We start from the raw sequence: 23,518 nt of genomic DNA on the forward strand, positions 1-23,518 counted from the left end.
TATGCACAGGTGTACACATTCATCCACCACATGCAAGTAATCACACAAAATTGTGAACGAAAAAGAGCTCCAGGAGTCATTAAGGAGCTCCAGGAGTCATTAAGTTTTGAGATCACAATTTTGGGGTAAGGTACTGGAGACTGAAGCCGGGGTCTCATGCATTGCTGGGCGAGCACTCTACTCTCCTCTGAGCTGTAATATCCCCTTGCCCAGTCACAATCTCTTTAAGAATTTAGTTTGTCAGTGGGTGGCGCACGCCTTTAATCCCAGCACTCAGGAGGCAGAGACAGGCAGATCTCTGTGAGTTCAAAGCCAGCCTGGTCTCCAAAGTGAGTTCCAGGAAAGGCACAAAGCTACACAGAGAAACCCTGCCTCAACAAAACAAAACAAAACTACGTTTGTCACAGCTCAAGCACGATCCCAGTGAAGAAAACCTTACATATGTGGCTTTTCCGCTGAGGCATTATTCTAGAAGTGATTAAAAAAAAAAAAAGCATGTAATAAAAAACAAACAGGAAAAAAACAACAACTAACTGGAGGTGATAAGACTAGATAGATAGTCCAATTGTTAAGAGCACTGCCTTGTACTTCAAGGAGCCAGGGGTGGGGGTGGCGTTTGATTCCTAGCCCCCATATGGTGGCCCACAACTGTGTATAATGTCAGTCCCAGGGAATCTGACACCTTCTTCTGCCCTGTGGGCATTGTACACACATGGGGGGGGGGGAAGCCCGTGCGCAGGCAAAACACCTACACACATCAAAGAACAAAAGAAGGAAAAATTAAAAAAGAAAACTCGTGCAAAGAAAGGGGCCAACAAAAGGAGAGGTATTCTTGTGCATTAATGCTATCTCCATTATGATGTGTCTCCAAATTTCAAAACTTCATAGACACCGTGAAATCTGATCGCACTACAGCAGAATCACTAATAAAGAGATGTCACAACTTCAAAGGAAGACCTTTCCATTAACACCTAGACAGAGATTGGGTTTCCAGAAGCCAGCTTCAATGGCAAAAAAAAAAAAAACCCAAACCAAAACAGAAAAAACCCAGGAACCAAGGGTGGTAGATGTGCCTGCAATCTCACATGAGATTTGGGAAGCTAGGGAAGAAATAGAAAGTTTGAGGCTGTTAAAGAATAAAACTGTATCTCAAAATATAAAACAAAACCAAACAGGCACCTTTTAAATTGAATTCCAAATAGCTGCTCAGTAGAGAGCAATTCCTTTAGTGTTCACAAGATCAGAGCGCACTTCAACACAGCAACATTGCACAGCCTTCTTTATCCAAAGAAATTATCATCATTCTTGGGATCACTGCATACTATAAATCCATCAATCAATTCTTTAAAAAGGGACAATTCATTTCCTCTTCCCTCAGAGTTCTTATGAAACTCCTGGCTCAATTTCAAAGGAAGATAAAATTTGGCAAAGTCCATCATAATGGGTTACTAATATAATTATACTTTTTAATGTTATTTTGCAGCCTAACAATAATCCTATTATCACTTAGTAGGAAGAGATGTGGACATACACACAGGGTGGCCTAGTTGTTTGACTTACCAGAATATTGTCTGGTTTGATATCTGCATGCAGGATATTGCATCTTTTAAGGAGTTTCAATGCCAGGAACAACTGCTGACTATAGGATCTTACAGCTTTAATATGAAGACCAACATCCTTACCATATTTTTTTAATACCTCTCGCAAATTCATACTTTGAGAGAAAACAAAACAAAAGAAAATGGGGTCAAAATCAAATACAAAAGGTAAAAATATTTTTAAGCATAAAGTAAAATCAAGTGCAAAATACAATTTATATAATTTTAGAGAATCCTTATCCCCAATGCTTGATAAATTATTTGGCACTGAGATGAGAGAATAACATATATCCATAATACAATTTCCCAATAAAGCTCAATTTTCAAAATAAACAAAGGAAGAGCTATTACACAGTAACTCCTACTTCACTTGAGAAAGGCCTCCCTTGCAAACACAACTAGGAAGCCATACTGCTGAAGGTAAAACTGGCATCTCTCCCCACCACTCCTATTTCTGTCCATCAGACTGCTGACCTGCAGGGTACCTGAGGTTACTTACTGTCTGCCACACATACAAAGTCAGTTCATGTTTTATACATTGAATATTTTCAGGAAAATAAAGTTAACAAAAAGAACCAGCAGAAAAACCTTAAGCAGTTTCCAAATCTCCCCTGCATGTACCCTGATGAAGCTGGTAGGTAGGTAAACTACATGCTCACTTGACTACTCAAGTTCTGACACTTTACCTGAGGGGCTCAAATACAAGACAGAGGTGCTGCTTGTGGTAAAAGTGTCTGAAGAGGCGCAGGCAATGAAACTTGTCATCAGGATCAGCATCATTAAGTTTTTTCAAGAACTCTAGTTCTTTTAAACCAGTCTTTTGCCTGAAATGAAAAAGAAAATTAGGACCTAACAAGAATTTAGGAGTAACATCTGTTAGACACAACCTGATATGCCATTGGTAACACACGTTAAGTACCTAAGTGTCATTTTTAACTTATTAAAATTTTTCAAATTTTGGGGCTGGAGAGATGGCTCAGTGGTTAAGAGCACTGGCTGTTCTTCCAGAGGACCTGGGTTCAATTCCTAGAACCCACACGGCAGCTCACAACTGTCTGTTATCAACTCAAAGTGATTTGACATTCTCATAGAGACATAAATGCAGGCAAAACACAAATGTACATAAAATAAAAATTTTAATCTCAAAATATCTTGATATAATTATTATTTTGTGTCTTCTAAAAATGTAATTATTGGGCATGTCTTCCTAAGTATAACTTTGCTAATGAAAACCTGACTAAAAACTGTCATAAGGTACATCTTAAAAGTGCCTACAGTACAGAAGTTCAGACCTTCCCAACCAAACATATCTTTATTTCTAAGCTTAGGACAACCAAAGACATCTCTTAAGACTTCTAACATTTGAAGGCCAGTAAAAAGCTGGCTCTACTACCAGTTCAGTATGTGGTACAGATTTAAATATATGGCTATGGCAATTACTTAAGCTTATGAAAGAAAAAAGTCAAGAGATGAAAGACACAAATAACGGGGGCTGGAGAGATGGCTCAGTGGTTAAGAGCACCGACTGCTCTTCCAGAGGACCTGAGTTCAATTCCCAGCAACCACATAGTGGCTCACAACCACTTGTAATGAGATCTGGTGCCTTCTTCTGGCCTGCAGGGACACATGAAGGCAGAATACTGTATACATAATAAATAAATAAATAAATCTCAAAAAAAAAAAAGACACAAATAACTCCTCTCTGCAGCTAATGAATCAGTTTTGTTTGCTGGCTGCTGTATGCTCAGTAACAATCAATGTACATTTTAATTTCTTCCTTCTAGATTAAGGTTGTCACAGCACATAATGGCATTTGGTGAGGCAGAAGAAGATCTGAGGACATACTGGTACTGAAATGAGTTCAACATAATAATCTATGGTTCTAGAACTTTCCACATAAAACAGCTGTAAATTTAAAGTCTACAGTCAAAAATCTCTCCTAAAAATGTATTTAACTAAGATCCCTGTCTGGACGTTTTGTTGTTGTTTCGGTTCAGTCACTTACATGAGTTCATTGTTCCTGATGATCTTGACAGCCACCTCCTGATTGGCTCTAGCGTTATCCCTGGCACGGACAACATTGCTGAACACGCCCTGCCCAGTGTAGCCATACACATTGTAACGCTTATCTAGGACTTCCCCGATGTTCACTCCTAAAACCAAATTTAAAAATTAGAAGTCTGATTATAAGAGCAAAACCAAAAGGTTGTTAACACACTGGAGTCGTTTAAAAAATAGATCAAATCTCCACTGTTTCTAATACACAATGGGAAACCAGTCACTGCCTCAGTTGGTCCTTTTTTTAGAATGTGGAAGAAGCTGCATGCCTATTTCAGACAACTAAGAGTTCCGTGGTCCTGTCAACTGCTGGCAACTTTACACATGTGCTCACTGAAGTGTCATCAGCTACAGTTCTACACGACAAATACTGTGGGACTGGCACCTGAGCGCCTCAGTATGTTGCTCTCTTGACCTATAATGTAAAGATGGTCTAGTGATAGACCCTCTCCTCTAGAGGATTCACTCATGGCTGAAAATATCTATACACAGATTTAGCCTTGCTTTATTAATACGTAATGCTTCTGAGCTGCAGAGTGGAATATAACTAAAGTTCATGTGCTGTGACTGGTTGTGCCACACTTTTCTACTCAGTGTTCAAAAATGTGTGATCACATTGAGCAGTGTGCCTTTATGGAATTGCACAATGAATTTTAAAGTTGATGAGAAATGCAAACTTACGGTAATAGCCTTCTGCATCTGTCCAATTATCTCTGAGGTTGGGATTCTCTTTGAAATCTTTCCCAATGCCAGCAGCCCGGAGACGAGCACTCTGAAATGAGGGAGGCAACATGAGTGGTTGCCGGGTGACTGCAAACCTCCTTAATAACAAAAAATGGCAAAACTAACATTTCATTAGATCCGTTGATGGTTACTATTGCTTATATAAATTCAAGGTACCATAATTACCAAAATGTCTTATAATCGTAATAACAGAAAAAACATTCAAGATTCCCAAAAGCTTTTGGGTTATGATTAGGGCATTAAAAGTGAAAATAAAAATTAAAAATCAGTTCTGGTTTCCTGTAGCTGGTAAGATAGACTGGAAAAATCCCTACACAATGAACTCCGTTAACTATCAGAGTGTCCAACATTACCTACCGATCTTTATCCTTTCTTTCTCTGCTTCCCTGTCTATGTCCACATTTGTACCCTTACCACACAGGCATGAAATGTAGTATAATATTCACGGGCTGTACTAGGTTAAGCCTGTGTGGAATATTAAAAATAACAATATCTATCTAGCATTTGTGAAGAACCCTATCCATATCACTCCCCATGATACCCAGAAGCTCCTGCAATAATGTTATTGTTTGGTTATTAAACATCCCTAGCTCACACTCCCAAATCTCTGGTTTCTCAGACTGACACTACTGGAAGGCAGTGGAATCATGTAAGAGCTGACACCTAGTAGAAGTTCAAAGAAGACTCTGAGATCCAAAAATCCTTCTCATTTTCTTCCCCTTTTTGACCATTAGATGAGCAATTTTACTGCCACCTGCTCCTGCACAAGGTGCTGCCTCTTCACGGACCCAAAGCAGCAAGGCCAACTGATTATAGATTGGAACCCAAATCAGTCTTTTCTCCTCACTGATGGGTGCTGATACTTCAATGGGGAAAAGATTCACTTCATCTTAATTCATCCTCTTCTAGTGTGTCTGTTGTGGTCCAGGTGATGCATTACAAATTATTATTTAGGCCAATCATAATGTCTTCAGGGTCCCATACACTGTTTATTCTACTTCATTTTTATTTTTCCTGTTACATTTATCCTCTATTTGTTCTTACTAACGCCTTGTATTTCTTATGACCCTTTAAATATAAACTGAAAATGGTTCCAGACTTTCAGGTGTATTTGTAAGTAAAGACTTTCAATAAAAGGCACTGCTAAACATTACAGCAAAACAAGAACAAAAATAAAATGAAAATCAAAACAACAACAACAAAAAATAACTAGTCACTAAGGACACACACACACACATTCCTGTTCATGTGTTGAGGTGGGGTAAGTACTACACATGTAGGCTTCTGGGTAGGTGTATATAACTTCAGTAAAGTTCTTCTGTTGTACATCTTTTAAAAACTCTGATATAGTTTTGGCCTCCAGGAGGAACAAAGCTAGTACACTTCAGTTTTGAGATGCTATGCACAGAGGCTGTTCAGATGTTTTCTTATGTTAACGTGGACCTCATTTCTCTCTGTAACTGCTCATATGTACTAGCTAAACAGTTAAGTCACTGATTTAAGATTACTCACATCAAAATAAGCAGCAAACATATCATCAGATTCCGTAAACATATCAGGCGCCAAAAGCTTCTTCTGAGATGACCCTTAAATGAAATATGTATTAATACTTGAGAAATAAAAACAGAAATTAAAATTGAAGTCAACAGAAAAATCAGTATTATCAAACTCTTTTTCCATTTTTCACATTGACTTTCAACCAATAATTCAATTGAGAAGCAGCTCATTACGCTTGATATAAAAATCCACTATAAGTACACGCCAAAAAGACTAACATCAACTTTTGCCACTGCCAGTTTAAATAAATAAGTTAACAGCTACTACATGATAATCCTGGATTAAAATGAAGTTAATTTTAAATTAACTTAAAATCTTATTTAAATACCTCAAAGGGTTAATCTCCTCCTCTGGACAGAGAAAGATCAGCATCCATCTGTTTATAATTTGCCCCTAAAATACCTAATACCCATTTAGAAGACTACAGAGGAAATAAGAAATACAATGGTTTTCAACAAGGGAACACACACCTAAGGGAAATGAAAATTAAAACTACCATTAAGTGTAAGAGCTTTTTAAGGACAGTGGCTAAAATTCCAAAAGAAGACAACACCTATACTAATAAGACTTTGGCTAAATAAGTACCCAGGTATGGTTTATGGGAAGGAAAGATCACACAACTTTCAAGAAGAGAATGTGACAACAAGAGCACACTCCTGATCCAAGAATCACACTTCTTAGATTAATACTTGAGAAATAAAAACAGAAACGAGAACCTAAGTCAACAGAAAAATCAGTAGTAGTAATAAAACTTTTTATTTCCTGCACATTGGCTCTCTAGAAAACTATTCCAAAACTCCGTAGCTCAGCACTGAAAACAGCCTGATGTACAGTATTGTTAAATGAGTATCCAATGGGTCGCCACAACTGGACATAATTCACATATATCTGTCAGATAACTGAATAAAAATAGAGACATCCTTGACAAGAAATGAGAATCAGTCGAGTCCTTGCCTTGCCAGAATCTGTATTAAAAAGCAGGGCATCACAGCTGCACACACTTGTGACTCCCACACTGGGGAGACAAAGGCCTAATTAGCAAGTTCCAAGACAAGAAAGGTGAATAGGACCTGAGAAATAAAATCTGGGGTTGTCCCCTGGCCTGCACATGCAACCCCTACCATACAGACACATATCTAGAGAAAATAAGCTAAAAAGCACATTGCAGAGCATTATTTGAGCATAATCTTCCTACTCCCTTTTACTTTCCCTCAAATCTTATCATTATAAAGTTATACAGCTAAAACTACAGAGAAAAGCATTGTTAAGACACTCTAACTCACCATTATTCTGTTCAACTGTCATCAGGTTATGTTTGGCTTTTACTGAGGCCTCAAATGTGTCAACATTCTCCCGCTCATATTCTTTTACATCAGCAGCCACCCGCTCCAAGATGTCATCTGGAGAAGGTGATCGTGACCTCGTGCTGCTCTGGGGGCTGCTCGGCTCAGATGGCACAGATATATTGCTATCTTCAGCAAGATATTTATATTTCTGTAATAACAATAGGTATATCAGTTTCAGAAAACCAATTATCTAAATATATTAATTTCAAAGCGTTGCTGCATTAAGACACAGAGTCAAGCAAATGTAAAACAAAGGCATCCATGCATGGCTTGCATCAGGTGCATAATCCTTACAAAATTCCAAACATCACACACTCTGAAAAGTGGCCAGGTGGTGGCAGCACACACCTTTAATCCCAGCGCTTGGGAGGCAGAGCCAGGCAGATCTCTGTGAGTTCGAGGCTAGCCTGGGCTACAGAGCAAGATCCAGGACAGGAACCAAAACTACACAGAGAAACCCTGTCTCAACCCCCCCCCCCAAAAAAAAACTCTGAAAAGTATTTCCGTGTTTGGCGTACAGTCATCAGGTGGTAAAACCTGACCTGACCATATGGAATTCTATTTATCGTTGTTCTTTATCATCTGGTATGACCACTCATGAATCTCATTTTAGAAATATTAATGAGCTAATTACAGGATCTGTTTTAGTTCCCCCAGATGGCTCTAAGTGATGTGCACAGACACACACCATATTACTCTTTTAGCATTCAAAAGTGTCTAAGTTTTGAAGCCCATCTGGCAAGGGTTGCAGATAAGGGGTCATGAACTTGGCCAAGAGTAAAACGGATTCAACCAAGTTTTCAGGGGTATGGGCTTATTCAAGACTTTACCAGAGTACCACTAAAAACCTTTCAGGTCTGTCCTGTTTCTTCTGCAGTTGATTCTTGCCTTGGTTTCCTGCCTTACCATTTGCTATGTGTGGTAAGAGAGCTGCCATAGCTGTTCTTGTCTCTGTCCTTTGAGAAGGCACTTTATGAGGACTGTTGTCCCTAATGGCCCCAGTGACTGTACCAGGCTTTGGACTAAGCACAGCCAAGGACACGTGGTTTATCTTTTAAAACAGCAAATGTTATTACTTCATTACTGTTGAGACCTGTGTGGAACACCTTTCTCACACAATTTTCATTTAAACCCCAATTATGGGCTGGCAATTAAGGCTCGGTGGGCCAAAGTTAACTGCTACCAAGCCTGGCAATCCAAGTTCAAACTCCAGAACCCACACATGGGGGGAGGGAACCAACTCATTCCCAATTATGCATATCACCATACTCATGCCATGATGCATGTACAGACATGCTCGCACGCATGCATTCATGCACACACGCAAAAATAAAATTAAAGCAAAATTGCAATTATAAACCTTGCCATTACCTTTTTAGATAATAAAGTGTTTTTTGTATAACATCACAGACTTTACTAAATGAACTTATAATTTATCCTACACTGTCAGAATTTTCATGTTTGTTAAAAAAATTTCGAATTCTCATGTTTTACACAAAAAGTTTACATTACAATGCAATGAAAACAAAGAGCAACATATGTCAGCTTTAATAACTAAAGAAATGCAAGTGTCACAAATGTATGAGCTCTTCTAGTGACCTGGTTACTGTCATTATTCCCCCTCTTGGTTTAACTTACAACCCTTTCTGCTTCTGAGTACCGCGCACGAGACGGAACATCACATACCTGCACAATCGCCTGCCTCTGTATCCTCCTCTGTTCTATTAGAGCCTCTTCATCTTCTTCCTCTACATCAAAATCTTCAAGGCTTAAAAAAAAATGTTTTCACACATTTTTGCAGATTCCCAAACTGTTACCTTGCACATTTTAAAATTAAAGTTGGAGCCACTCTCTAAACCAACCCTGCTATCTGACTCTCAGCTGCCTGATGGAAGCCTAGTGACTTTACCCTCACCTTGTTCATGGCACCAACACTAGAAACAAGAGAGATCTCTACATAAACTTAGAGAAGAGTTCTTTTTCTGCTCTGATCTGAGTTTTCTCATCTCTAAAGAAAAGCTGCATGAAGTAAGCTATTATCACAGAAAGCTCATGGAAGTTTCTGGTCTATTTCCTATCAAAAATGCAAGCGGGCTGTGGTACTACCTGCAAACCAAACAAAAACCAATATGAAAAACAAAAAAAGCATACATCTGCCAGGTGATAGCAGTGCACACCTTGAATCCCTGAAGAGGCAGACAGATCTCTGAGTTTGAGGCCAACCTGGTCTACAAAATGAGTTTCAGGATATCCAGGGCTACACAGAGAAATCCTGCCTCGAAAAAACCAAAAACCAAAAACCAAAAAAAAAAAAAAAAAAAAAAAAATCCACACAAACTCTTTCAGAAAGACAAGGCTCAGTGTCCACCCACATGTTCTTCAGTCTTTATGACCTCATAAGTGCACTGTTGTCCTCTTAATGCTTAGTGTCTGCGGAGTAGTTTATGCCATTAGCAAGTGCACTGTGGCTGCGTCAGGCTCTATGCACAACTCTTCTCTTTCCCACCTTCCTCTCATAGAACCAAATGGGGCTTCTTAACTCAAGCACTACTGATTTGGGGGGTGGGTTGTCATGTGAGGTGAAATTAGACTGTGTATTGCAGAATCTAGTAACCCTGGCTTTCTAACACCAGGTGACAACCAAATGTCTTCAGACATGAACAAAATGTCTCTAAGGAGGCAAGAAGTGCTATTGAGAAAAACTCAACTCAAACAGCTTTGATTCATAGACAGTTTAGAAACTTGCATTTTAAATCATTTCTAACACTGTCAAATTAGTCATTCAAGTGTTTCTCTCTCATTGTGACAGACACTCTGTCAACTAACTGAAAAGCACGTATCATCTGACATAAACTGAAAAGTCTAAAATTTGTATAGAAACATCTTCCCCTAAACTGGTCTGGTCTAATAAAAACAAAAGGAAGATTCAGTACAACGACGACAATTTAGACAAAGCAGAACCCCTAAAATCAGAAAAGTGTTACCTATGCCATAAGCCTACCTAATAACCACAAAAGGTTATAACTTTTAAATTCTGCATGAAATTAGGGATTTGCTCCTATCATTTAGGTAGAAATTAAAAGTCCATCAATTTTCCTCTACTAGAAACATGAAATGGGCACAGCTGCATTCTTACTTATCATCAGATGAAGACTCTTGCTCAGCTTTCATTCCTTCAGAGAGACTTCCTTTAAATTTATCTTCTTTTACTTTGCTTCTGCTCCTTCTCCTATGACCACCCCGTGATCGAGATCTTCTTCTCAAGCGTGACCTGCTCCTTCGACTCCTATCTCTATTTGAAGGGAAAAATGGGACAGATAAATATTTGTTACAGTATCAATTAGAGTAAGCAAAGGAAATGCATGTGTAGGGAAGAATAAAGGGAGACTTTGAACTCTATACTCAATTTTTCTGTGAACCCAAATGTCTCCAAAAACTAGTCTTTTAAGGAAAGGTGCATAGGCATGGTGGCACACCATAGACCCCAGCCCTGGGGAGGAGACTAGCATTAATTAGCAAGACCCAGAGTCATTAAATGTTTCTGTGGGCTGAAATGAATGGATGTATTTATGTATGTACTGTACAACTGGTACCCGCCGAGGCCTGAAGAGGGCATCCAATCTCCTGGAACTGGAGTTACAAACAACAGTGAGTCACTGTGTGGTTGTTGGAAACCAAACCCAGGTCCTCTGCTAGAGCACCAAGTGCTCCTGAGGAATCTATCTGGCCCCTCACTTAAAGATTTAAACAACTAAAACATAGCTAATAATACTTGTCAGATTAATTTTTTTCTCATGAAAAAAATATGGAGTTAAGCTCAACAGAAACAAACACTCGTGTTTCTTATTTCTTGTTTCTGGAGAGTGTGTGTGCTAGTCAAGCACTCTACTACTGAACTACACTACCAGTACCTCAACACTCTCACAGCACCAAAGTTGTGACTCACAGGCTACTGGCTTGTACTGGATATATACATGTATTATTTTACATGTAGACATGCATGTGAGGGTGAGTACACACATCCGTGTGTAAGAATGCAGAGACCAGAGGAGCAGGATGTCTTTCTCTATTGTCCTCCATTTTACTGTCTTGAGACAGGGTCTCACGATGACTTGGAAACTTTTTAGCTACAGTGGCTAGCTCTCAGTTCAGGATCCACCTGTCTGTCCCCTAAATGCCAGAGTCATAGGCACATATAGCCATGCTTAGCTTTTTATCTGAGTGCTGGGGATGTGAACTTAGGTTTTTATGCTTGTAGAGTGTTCCTATCCAAATTGAGCCACTTTCCAGCCATACATTTATTAATATAGTAAAAATGAGGATTTTTTGTTTTGTTTTGTTTTTCGAGACAAGGTTTCTCTGTGTAGTTTTGGTGCCTGTCCTGGATTTTGCTCTGTAGACCAGGCTGGCCTCAAACTTGCAGAGACCCGCCCGGCTCTGCTTCCTGAGTACTGGGATTAAAGGCGTGTGCCACTGCTGCCCAGCTCTTTTTAAGTTTTAAAATATTAATTAATCTATTTATAGTGAAAGGGTGAAAGAAGGGAGGATTGTGATCCACCATGTGGGTCATGTGGGTGCTAGGAACCAAATCCAGGTCTTTTACAAAAGTAGCCAGGGCTCTTAACCACTAAACCACCTCTCCAGCCCAGCTTACTGCTCTTACAGAGGACCCAGGTTCAGTTCTCGGCATCCACATCAGGAAGATCAACTTGCTGTAACTCAACTGCCTGTAACCAGTTCCAAGAGATCCAGTGCCCTCTGGCCATCTAGGACACCTGCACGCACGAGAGATGACACTATGAACAGAAAATGGACCCATGACTGAGAAGACAGGAGAGCCACCAAGAGGACGGCAGCAGGAACCCCACTGTCCCAGTCTGCTCAGGAAGGAGATCACAACGATTAAACACACTGGCAGCACAGAAACCTGGCAGAGTCAGAAACCTTACAGTGAGCAGAAGCACTTGACTATTTCCATTTCTAGGAAGATAGTTTTAAAAAGTAAATCATCAGAAACATGTAAAGGTGGTGTTAATGTAAGCCTTTAGTATGTTGTCTTCCTAAACTATATTCCAACGATGGTCAAAGGTTGACAAAAGAATGTTCATTTATGCATAAGTTCAGGTTTATGCAAGCATGGATTTTAAATCTTTTTGATTGACCTTTAAATAATATACTTTATGTAAAATGCTCTCTAATAGTGAGTTGAAATGTTTTAATCAGAAAATCCTAACCAAGTTATTTATATAACCTGTTTTTTTTAAAGGTCTTGCTAGTTAAAAAAAAAAAAAATCTAAGTATTATCAATTTAAGTAAGGATTACTTTTATCATGTGTGCCTGTGTTCATGAATACCATGTGTATTCAAGTGTCCAAGAAATCCAGAAGTGGACACTGGATCCCTTAGAGCTAGAGTTATAAGTGGTTGTGCTCACATGACAGAAATATTGGGATCCAAATTTGGATCTTCTGGAAAGGCAGCCGAACCATCCCTAGGCCCTTAACTAGGTACTTGAAGATTAACGGCTTGTATAAATTTCAAAGGAAACCACGCTGAAGAACTGTGTGTAGTACCACATGCGGGCAAAAGGAGGGTATGGGATCACAAACTAAAATGCTTCAGAGAAAAATGGTCTGTGGGAAAACCTGCCAATGCAGCTAACTGAAGTTTCAAAAGGAGGCAAAGGTTAACAAATTGAGACGATAACATCTATCCTTCATATTCACCTTCTCCGAGGAGACCTGCTTCTTCTTCTTGGAGACCTGCTGCGTCTCAATGGGGAACGGGATCTTCTTCTAATGGGAGACCTACTTCTTCTTCGGGTTGGAGACCACCTATTGATGGGGCTGGCATCTTTTGATCGTTCACATCTACTGAGGATATCATCTCGAGGTCGTGTTCTTAAGGGGAACATATGCAAGTTAAGAGAACAAACTAAAAGAACCCTTTCGACATGTAAAGAACATATGATTCACAAATTTAATGAGAGTAACTGTGATTAATTTATTTTGAATTACCATTTAAAGTCAGATGACTCCACTGGCATTATGGTGTTACAGGAGGCATACAATAAAAGTATTTCCCATGACCTCAGAATGAATAAATTTAAAGACTATTCATGTTTAAAAAAAAAAAAAACTCAAATTTTGGATGTATAACTCAAAGGAAATTTACCTAAATAGGTCATAATATTCTATTTCCTTATTTTCAAGTGTCTATATATTGGTATTTCTATGGTTAAGAAATCTTATTTGTTTATTATATGTATGTGTGCATGCCTGTGCCTTGGCACATGTGTGAGGTCAGAGCTAACTTGAATTTTCTAAGATACAATTGTACATGTAAAGAGACTGGGCAAATTCACTTGTGGATTCTATAAAGAAGCTTCAAATATAACTAACAGACATCTCTGTACATGACCGTGAAGAATAAACCCATCTAATGTTCATGAGCAAAATACAGAACACCTACACTATAACTTACTGCTGTTATTTAAAAAAAAAAAAACCCTATATACTGTCACCAAAGTATTTTTCCCAAAATAGTATACCATCTGTACTTTGAGATAAATTACAAGACTCCATTTATAAGAAAATGCTTATTTTCAACAATAATGTACATACGAAGTAGACTAGCAGGATAAAAACTTATTGGGAGAGGCTGGAGATGGATAGGGAGGCCAAGAACTTACAGGCTTCTGCATTATTTGGCCTTTTCTTCAGTCTGTATCTTTTTTGGATTAAAAAGGGAGGGGTGTTTCGAATATGCAAGTTTGGTCTTCTATAGAACTTTCAGACTTTCCTATTGAACTAAAAGCAAACTGGGCTGACTAAAACACTTCAGAACAAGAGGATCAATAAAACAGCCTCAAAGCAGAATGTTGAAGGAAAGGGGGGATTCTAATATAAGGCTACTTAGAAGTGAAGAGTAAAGAACCTCTTAAGATGGCACTTTGAAAACACTCTTCCAAGTTCCCAGAATGTGATGATTGAAACTTCAAGATCAACTTACAGTTACACTGAACATATTAGTATTAATAGGAATAAGTAAATAGCTAAGAATTCATACTATTTTTATTAAGCCATCATCTTTTTAGAAGTAAAACTTGGCAGATCAGATAATTTCAAAAGCAAAATTCCTACATACACAATTAGCTGGTTTCTAAAAAGCCTCTCCTATTTTCCCCAAATTTAGTTCTATGATCCTAATCATTTCTTTGACTGTATACTGTACTTAGGGCCAGCATTACAGTTTAGCCTGTAAACCCAACAGTTAGGAGGCTGAAGTGAGAGCACTAAGTAAGTTTGAGGCCTGTCACAGCTATATCATGAGACCATGTCTCAACCCTGTCCCCCCAAAAGAGGGGGTTTATGAAGGAACCCCACCTTCACTGAACCAAGATTTAGTAAATTGCCTGGATTTAAATGGTTGATTGAGCAAATGAGAAGCTAAATTAAGTCAAGAATTTGAAAGAAATCATCCAGCTATTCATAAAACAAACACAAATTACTATCAAAACACTTAGTATTAATATAATTAATGCACTAAATTATACTACTATTACGAAACTCATCACTATCTCATTTAAAAGTATCTCCACACTCTATTTTTCTTTTAAAATATAAACTAGTAAAAAGCTTGAATGTGGCTGGGTGGTGGTGGTGCACGCCTTTAATCCCAGCATTCAGGAGGCAGAGCCAGGCGGATCTCTGTGAGTTCAAGGCCAGCCTGGTCTACAGAACAAGATCCAGGACAGGAACCAAAACAAACTACACAGAGAAACCCTGTCTCAAAACACCAAAAAGAAAAAAATGAGCTTGAATGTTTCATGAACAGGTTACCTTGGAGAAGATAGTCGTCTCCTCTCTGGCTCTCTTCGTTTTCTTTCTAAGGATCGGCTCTTGGCCCTTCTACCTGGAGACAGAGTTCGAGAAGGTGATTTGCTCTGCTTAGATCTTCTGTCATTGACAAGTGGGGATCTACTTCTTCTTGACTTGTCTCGCTGTTTTGGAGACAAACTTCTTCTTTTAGGACTCCGGCCAGGTCTTCTACTAGGTGACCTATTTTCCTTCCCAGAAGAGGCATCTTTTGAAGGAGATTTAATTGGCTTCTTTTCTTTGTCAATTTCAGACCGTTTTGACTTTCGCTCTTTGGACCTTGACCTTCTGTCTTTGGATTTATCTCTTAAGTCAACTGGCGACCTGGATTTTTTAGATCGATCTCGACTTCTTTCATTTACAATTGGTGATTTCTTCCTATCCTTTATTTTACCTTTATCTTCAATCTTAATCTTCTCATCAGTAGGAGATCTGGCCTTCCCAATTTTTTCTTGGGACCGCCGTCTAAGGGTAGGGGACTTTGATTTTCTTGCTTGGTCTTGAGACTTGCTTCTTTTGGACGGACTTGTGGATTTCCTCCTCTCCTTGGACTTGCTCCTGTTTGCTTTCTCTCTCGCCATGTCAACAGCTCCCTTGCTTTTCCTTTTGTCCGACCTGTGTCTAGTCCGTTCTTTGGATCTGCTCTTACTTCGTTTTTTTGCACTATTTTTGTTCTCTGTAATTTCAAGTTTTCCCCGTGTACTGGAAGACCTGGTACTGGACCTATTTCCATTTCTTGCCTTTTCATGAATCTCCCCTTCTTCTTCGGAGCCAGACTCATAGCCTTGTAAAATGAGCCCCATTCCAGACTGGACCTTTCCCTCCATTAACTCATTATCAAGCTCAGCTTTAATCAAGGCTCTCTGTTTTTCCAAGTCTTCCAGCAAAGCTAAATCATCAAGTTTAGTTCTTTTTGCAGGGGAGAGGCCTTCTTTGTCAGAGGCATCTATAACTTCTTTTCTTTTGTGTTTCTTATGCTTATGCTTATGTTTGTGTTTTTTATCCCTATCTTCTTCTGAGGAATGTTTATGTTTCTTATGTTTACTTCTGTGTTTATGCTTCTTTTTTTTGTGACGACTGTGTTTATTTTGAGATTGGTCTTCTGATACTTCTCCATTTTCTTCATTTACACTCTTTTCAGAATTATCAGCATCATCCATTCTATAAACATATATGAAACACATTTTACAAATCACAATATTTACCCAGTGTTCAGTTATAACAATAGTAAATGATACAATGAATCTCATTGTAACACATTAGCCACTAAAATGTTGTAAGTTTCAGATATTTTATTTCAAAGGCTGAGGTGGCAGAGACATAACAAACTGTTTTTAATAGTTGAATTAAAAACGAAAAGTAGTACCGGGTATGTTTTTAAGAAAAATCATTTAACTGAAATGAAATCCAAACCAGCAACAATAAAATTCCGTTATTTGTAGTTACACAGAAACTCCAGTAATTTGATTTTAAACCAGCATCCCTCACAAATACTTAAACAAAAGGCCCACTTTCTCTTTTTATAAAGCACAGATACTGACATACTGGAAAGCTAATCTCTTCAACTTGATCAAACTCAGAACACTTGGTGTCTCTACAATAAGCCTAGCAGCTTACTTGTGAACACATCTCACCTAATCACCTCCTGAAAAAAAATCTCAGGGGCTAATATTGACTTGCTCCGAGTAATCGGTCAGTGTGTACTGGAAGTTTCTCAAGATGACAGTAACAATACAAACAAACCCCTATGAGCTAAGACTTCAGAGAACTGGCCAGGAGTAAGGACTCCTGGTTTGTAGCTGCCTAGCTACAACCACCACAGGGAAAGACATTCTGGAGGTCAAGAGCAGTCTAACACCAGAAACTTTGCAGGATTTGATCAAGTATTTGTTCAGCAAATTATTCGCTCTCTATGAATTTCTCCAATAGAAACTGTTATCCAGTTCATATTCATAGGTGGATGCAAAAAAGAATGAACTAAGGGATGTTCTGTTTTAAGCACATGGGTTTTACTCAAAGAGTTTATGACTCTCCACTTATCAAGTGTTCAGTAATTCCAGATTAAATATCGCCTCAACAGCATTGTAGATGCTCCTGGACTTACATGGGGTTGTGTCCCAGCACAGCCACTGTAAATTCAAAACATTCTAAATGAAATAACATATTGAATGTACCAATCTGTAAGCTCTGACAATCAGTAAGCATGTAACTTCTCCCTTTGAAGGCACTTCACTGCCTTCTACAAGATGGGCCCAAGAGCAAATTTAAGAGTCTTGGGTTCAGTCCACCACACTAATTTGGAAGAAGATGGAGCTCATCTGCCTTCAAATGATATATTCCTGGTGCTTTTGAGTAAGTTTTTTGTTTGCTTCTTGCAAAGGAAGAATCATGAATCTATTCATCAGTCTCTGAACATTTTAAATGACCTACTATGATATGCAGATTTTCAGCAAGGTGACCAGAAAATAAAAATGTGCAAGGACATATTTGCCTCCCTCAAGGAAAGTATAGTCCAGTGGGAAAGAACACCACACAAACAACCACAAAACATTAGAGAAGTACCAAGAGCAAAACAATAGCAGAAGACACAAACAAGGGGGTGTTGGAACACAGAAGGATCACTTAAACCCACTTTTTGAGAATAGACAAGAAGGGTGTTTTATAGATCACATGAGTAGGTATGTGTATGTATGTATGGGGGGGGTCCAACTAATTTGTTAAGTGAGCACATTTAAAAAAAGGTGTTAACTGAGAAGGAATGTGAGCTAAAAACTAAAGGTGCAGTACAGTATTGTAGAGAGTGAGCAAAGAATGTGGGGAGACAGCACTTGGAATAGAGAAAGCAGACAGCACAAGCCAGTCATGGAGAGAAAACCACACTCAGGTGGCTGTGGTCAGGGCACCAACTCTGTGAAGACTGTAGTCTAGTCAAGGCTACGATCTCAAGTGAAACACCTGCAGATGACCAAGTGTGAGTCTAGGCGTGACAGAACTAAAGGGCCGCTGAGAACCCAAAGGCACAAGAACTGCAAGGTTAAAGTGCTGGCTGGGTGATCTAGAAAAGCACTATCATTTCTGGGGATTGTAGCAGGAGCTGGGGTATACAGCCTTTTTCTCTGGCAGGCCTCAGTTTTTAGTAAGTTGGTAGGGGAGAGGAATACAGAGTATTTCTGAGAAGTTATCAGCTGACAACAATGAAGGCGTGAAAAACACATGGCCATTACATGGTATTAAACAAAAGGAACCCTGAAATCTACCAACTTCCATTTCTGAAAAAGTACTGAAGAGACATGCAGAGGACACTGTTCTATGAGTCGGGTTTTAGTGTAGACCAATTTCTTGTTAGTAGATGTTTTAGTATGGTTCCCTGAATGCAGTTTTTTCCCTTGAATCTTAATTGTTGGGGGGAAAGTTCAAGAAAAATTACACCAATTTTTTAAAGATAAAATATTCATTTTAAATGTGCATAAAATGTAAGCATCCATAGTAAAGAATTTTAGTCATAAAAGTAACCCTAAGTTACACTACATAAAAATGCACTTAAAATGAAAGTAAGCAGTCCCCAAGGTAGGCTGTTGCAGTCTAAACTTGGTTCCACTACTGTACTAGTACTAAGGATTTGGCAAGGACCCCTGTCCCCCCACCCTGAAATGTGGTTTCTCTGTGTAGCCCTGGCTGTCCTGGAACTTGCTTTGTAGATCAGGTTGGCCTCAAACTCAGAGATCCACCTACCTCTGGTGTTGGCAAGTTTAATGTGTCTGTAAGCTCAGGTGGGGAAAACAACCACACCTACCTAAAGACATTAAATGCTTATTTGTAACAGTGTTTAGCATGAACTCCGCCCCCCAGGTATTACTGTATACACATTAGACAAATATGCCTATTCAAACACACCCTGTGGAGATGACTGAGTGGTTATTAAGTTACTGAAGGAATACCATCAAAAGAGGATGGTTTTAGAACCAAACTGCCTGACTCAAAGTGCTGGCCAACATACCACAACTATTGTAACCCTGGGAAAGGTGCTCCTCTACTGCCATTTTCTGCAGCTACAAAAACTGGATAATCAGTAACACGGACAAATCATAGGTTTGTTGTGACAATTAGATTAAATTCGCATGAAATGTGCTCACAGTAATTACACAAGAGCCCTGCTTTTGCTTCCTTAGCACAGAGTGCTCCCCAGAAGACTTCTTTCTGTGCACACCTAATACTCCTTGATATTAATATGCAATACCCTAAGTGATTCAAATATACTCATTTCCACCACCACCACCCCCGCCCCCCAAAAATCTGTTTTTTTTTATGTTAAGTATAGCCTTTAACTTTAGGTATGAGCCGGGCGGTGGTGGCGCACGCCTTTAATCCCAGCACTCGGGAGGCAGAGGCAGGCGGATCTCTGTGAGTTCGAGGCCAGCCTGGGCTACCAAGTGAGCTCCAGGAAAGGCGCAAAGCTACACAGAGAAACCCTGTCTCGAAAAAAACCAAAAAAAAAAACATAAAAAAAAAACTTTAGGTATGAAATAAATTCCATTAGAAATAGTGACATTATCTAGCTCTTAAAAAAACTATAATTTTACAAATTATAATTTCCTGATAAAAAATGTTATCTTAGGACAAACGTTAACAAATCCTATACACCCATACAGCAGACTTCTATCTTCTTCAGTTCATCTTTCAAAACAAACTTCAGAAAACAAACGTTATAGTTTAGGGTTCTAAGGGCACCTCAGTGGTAGAATGCCTAGCATGGGTCAAACCTTGGTACTACACAAGTCCCACAAGAAGGTTGGGGATTTAGCTCAGTGGTAGAGCGCTTGCTTAACAAGCACAAGGCCCCGGGTTCGGTCCTCAGCTCCGGTTTAAAAAACAAAACAACAACAAAAACATGCATACACAAGTCCCACAAGAAATGGGTATATAAATAAAGTAGCAAACAAAGGTTCATTATCAACAGCTTTCTCTTAAGGCTGCTGGTTAAGAAAACTGGTGGTTTCTTAGACAGTTTACATGGACAACAGAGACTATATAAATCTATTCTTCACATTTGTATTTTACAATGTAACAAATGAATGTGCATAAACCTGTCATAAAACAAGTATTTACCGATAATCTATTACCAAGTATTGGTTAACATTTATTCACATTATCCAGGATCCAAGCTGAATATAAAGTAGAAACACAGGGGGGTTCAGCAGTCTGCTCATTTGTTAGGTTTTACTCGTTAAGCAACCTAGGTCTTGGGAGGATCTGGCACAATAAATACAGACATGGAACAACTTCAAAATAATAGGAAGTCAATAATTACCAAGCATTAGTGTTATTTTAACTTTCTCTTTCACAAATCTCCCAGAAAACAGGGGTAGGGTAAGGTGGAGTATCACAATGCAATCCAGGCTGGTTTGGGACTTTTGTTCCTCCTGCCTCAGCTTTGCAAGTAGTGGGATTAGAAACATGCACCATCATAAGCAGCTCAAAGTCAGACAGGGTCTCACTATATAGCCCTACCTGGCTTGGAATGTAGAGAAATCTGCTCCCCTAGAGTTGGAATTAAAGAAATATAATACCATGTCTAGTTATCAACAGATTTTTTTTTCTTTTTAAAAAATTTTTGGCTTTTCAAGACAGGGTTTATGTGTAGCCCTGGTTGTCATGAAACTCACTCTGTAGACTAGGCTGGCCTCAAACTCAAAGATTCTACCTTTGCCGATGAAGTGCTGGGTTTAAATGCATGCATCACCACTGCCAGCTAGGATAGTCATAATTTAGAACGATTCAACGTATCCAATCCATTAGCAAGCTAGACAATTGTTTTTTTAAAAAGACAATTCCTAAAAAATATATTAATGTTGAGCAAATGAATGCAGAGAAAGTAGTTAAATAAATTTTCTTATAAACTGAAATACTTTTTTTTGAGACAGGGTTGGTTTCTCTGTGTAGCTTTGGCGCCTTTCCTGGAACTCACAGAGATCCACCTGCCTCTGCCTCCCAAGTGCTGGGATTAAAGGCGTGCGCCACTACCACCCCGACCTGAAATACTTTTGAAAAAGAACTGATGTAGACTTAAGTTTGAATGGATCCCAAAGACCAATTAATCCTAGACCTAGCTTCTGCTCTTACCTTTTCCAATTAATGTTCTAGAAATTAAATTTTAATGAATCAGAAATATCACATCAAAAGCACATCTTGGCTGGGAATGGCAGAGCATGCTTGGGAGGCTGGCCTGAAGGACATGGCCAACCCTCATGGGAGTGGGGTGCATCTCTGTGGTAGAGTGCTTACTTAGGCTAGCATATGTGAGGTTCTGAGTTCACTCCTAGTACCAGGCCCTTCTCAATAATCTCAGGCTGAGAATGTGGCTCAGGGGTAAAGTACTAGTTTATTAACATCTGCAAAAGGAAGGGCACTGAGTTTGAGCCTTAATCCCTCTTCACCCCCTACACGGATCTTTTGGGGACACTAGCAAAAATATTATTTCAAACCTTAAGGGCACCTGAAAAGGGAGTCACAGTACAGCAGTCTGAAGAGGGTCTTTAAAACCAGACTGCACAAATTTAAATGTGCCTGTCACAGTGTGATCTTGAGCAAACTACTTTATTTCTCTGTGTTAGTTTCATCACCCATAAAATACCAGCCATCTACCTCAACAGTATCTACCTCAATAGTATTGTTACAAGAATTAATCAGCTACCATTTGATGATTTGAATAGTACCTGGTCGCTAATGACTGCAATTTTTCTTTTTTTAAAGCTGAACTAAAGAAGCTGACAAATGTGCAGGCCATTACAACAAAAGCCCTTTGAGCCTTTGAGGAATTTTTAAACTATGTAATATATGTATTCTTTCTTAATTTCCTATTAGAATAGCTTCCCTGTAACTACAAGCTATTGAGTGTAACTACAAGCCATTAGAACACTGTTTGAGCACTATTGTCAAAATACACATAGTGCCTACTTTCATATCAAATTGTCACTTTCTTCATTAATTACTTTCAAATTAGCCACAATAGGACACAGAAAAAATATTCCATTTACACAATTTCTTTGGGGAAAGGGAGGGTAAATTAAAGACTACCATCAGTGTTATGTTCAATTGTCAGAGCCTAAACAAATGCATGTTTACAACTATAGTATTATTCACACATGCAAATGTAATAGGGCTGAATCATCCTCAAAATGAACTCTCCCCTCAAATTAAATAAATGGACATAATACTCAGAACAGATTACTAGAACACTTAGCTGTACAGCCGAAGACATCCATTGTACTGACTGAACTGACATCCTGTAACTGCCACACCGTGAACTGAGAAACAATAAGCTATGAGTAGTTAAAACCCTATCTGTTCTCTGCTAAGACAAGTTGTCACAACAAAACATACTTAACCAAAAACAAAAACAAAAAAAACCCAAAAAACCCGCTGAATTCTCTGTCAAATTAAGTAAAGCAAATGAAAGGGGAACTCAGGACTTCTTCAGCAAAGTCAAGTTATCTGGTAGCAAAGCTGTCCTCTATCACAAGTTGCTGGAGACGGTATCAAACGCTTTCCTAAAGAGGCTGGGAACACTAGATAATGCAAATGTAAAGGGTGTGGGGGGGTGCATGGTCTTCAATGCCATTCTCTTTTAAGTTAAGCTTTCCTAGCAATAAATATGAGAGAGAGAGAGAAAAAAAACTGCTCTTATTTAAGCAACGGCTAGCCTTTGACTATTCACTTGGTCTCAACAACTTTTATATTAGCTTAATTATAAACAGATTAGTATGGTTTAGAAGTAGCAACAATTCCCAATACTTCTCCCATATGTCTTCCCAAAGGACTATAAACTGGGGCAAAAACTGTCAGGCATCAAAAACCAGATAGGCTACCTTACTTTGCCTCAAGTTTGAAAGTTGGAAATAAGCTGCCCATGGACTGAGAAATACCGGATTGTGGTTGGAGCAGAAGGCGAAAGACTTCGCTAGCACAATTTCCGGGACAGTCGAAAAGTGTGACCCTAGCACCTCCATCTCTGCTCTTCCCATCAGCAGGACCGCAGGGATACTGTATGCGTTAGGAAAGCGGGGCTTGCCTTGCCTGCCGCCACTGCCCCTCGGGTCCCGCACGCGGAGGCGGAGGCTGAGACCAGAGAGCTCCACCGTCCCCAGGGGAGGCGCAGGAAGGCGCGACCTCAGGGCAGCCGCAGCCGCCACGCGAACTGGACCTGTAGAGGCCGCTCGTGCCGCCGCCTCCCGGGGCAACGACGCGCAGCAGGCCGCGCTGCCGGGGCCCTAACAGCCGCGGCCCCACGGGCAGCAAAGCCGGGGCCGCTCCCACGCCTCCCATCGCACCACCCATGGCG

At 39.4% G+C, this 23,518-nt stretch overlaps 1 protein-coding gene across 14 annotated transcripts in view; it reads right to left on the reverse strand.

The window, feature by feature from the left end:
- Positions 1-23,518, reverse strand: part of Prpf4b (pre-mRNA processing factor 4B) — a 33,177-nt gene that overhangs the window by 9,368 nt on the left and 291 nt on the right. For all 14 annotated transcript variants that reach the window (XM_037205821.1, XM_037205820.1, XM_037205811.1 and 11 more), the window contains exons 2-11: positions 15,145-16,341; positions 13,030-13,203; positions 10,440-10,595; positions 8,990-9,071; positions 7,241-7,451; positions 5,913-5,986; positions 4,338-4,428; positions 3,604-3,751; positions 2,285-2,422; positions 1,561-1,714 (exon numbers count right to left, since the gene is read on the reverse strand). In XM_037205821.1, the coding sequence (XP_037061716.1) occupies positions 1,561-1,714; positions 2,285-2,422; positions 3,604-3,751; positions 4,338-4,428; positions 5,913-5,986; positions 7,241-7,451; positions 8,990-9,071; positions 10,440-10,595; positions 13,030-13,203; positions 15,145-16,341 (2,425 nt within the window). The remainder of the gene's footprint in view (positions 1-1,560; positions 1,715-2,284; positions 2,423-3,603; positions 3,752-4,337; positions 4,429-5,912; positions 5,987-7,240; positions 7,452-8,989; positions 9,072-10,439; positions 10,596-13,029; positions 13,204-15,144; positions 16,342-23,518) is intronic.

This window comes from Peromyscus leucopus, chromosome 5 (genome assembly GCF_004664715.2).
Source record: "Peromyscus leucopus breed LL Stock chromosome 5, UCI_PerLeu_2.1, whole genome shotgun sequence".
Lineage (NCBI taxonomy): Eukaryota > Metazoa > Chordata > Mammalia > Rodentia > Cricetidae > Peromyscus > Peromyscus leucopus.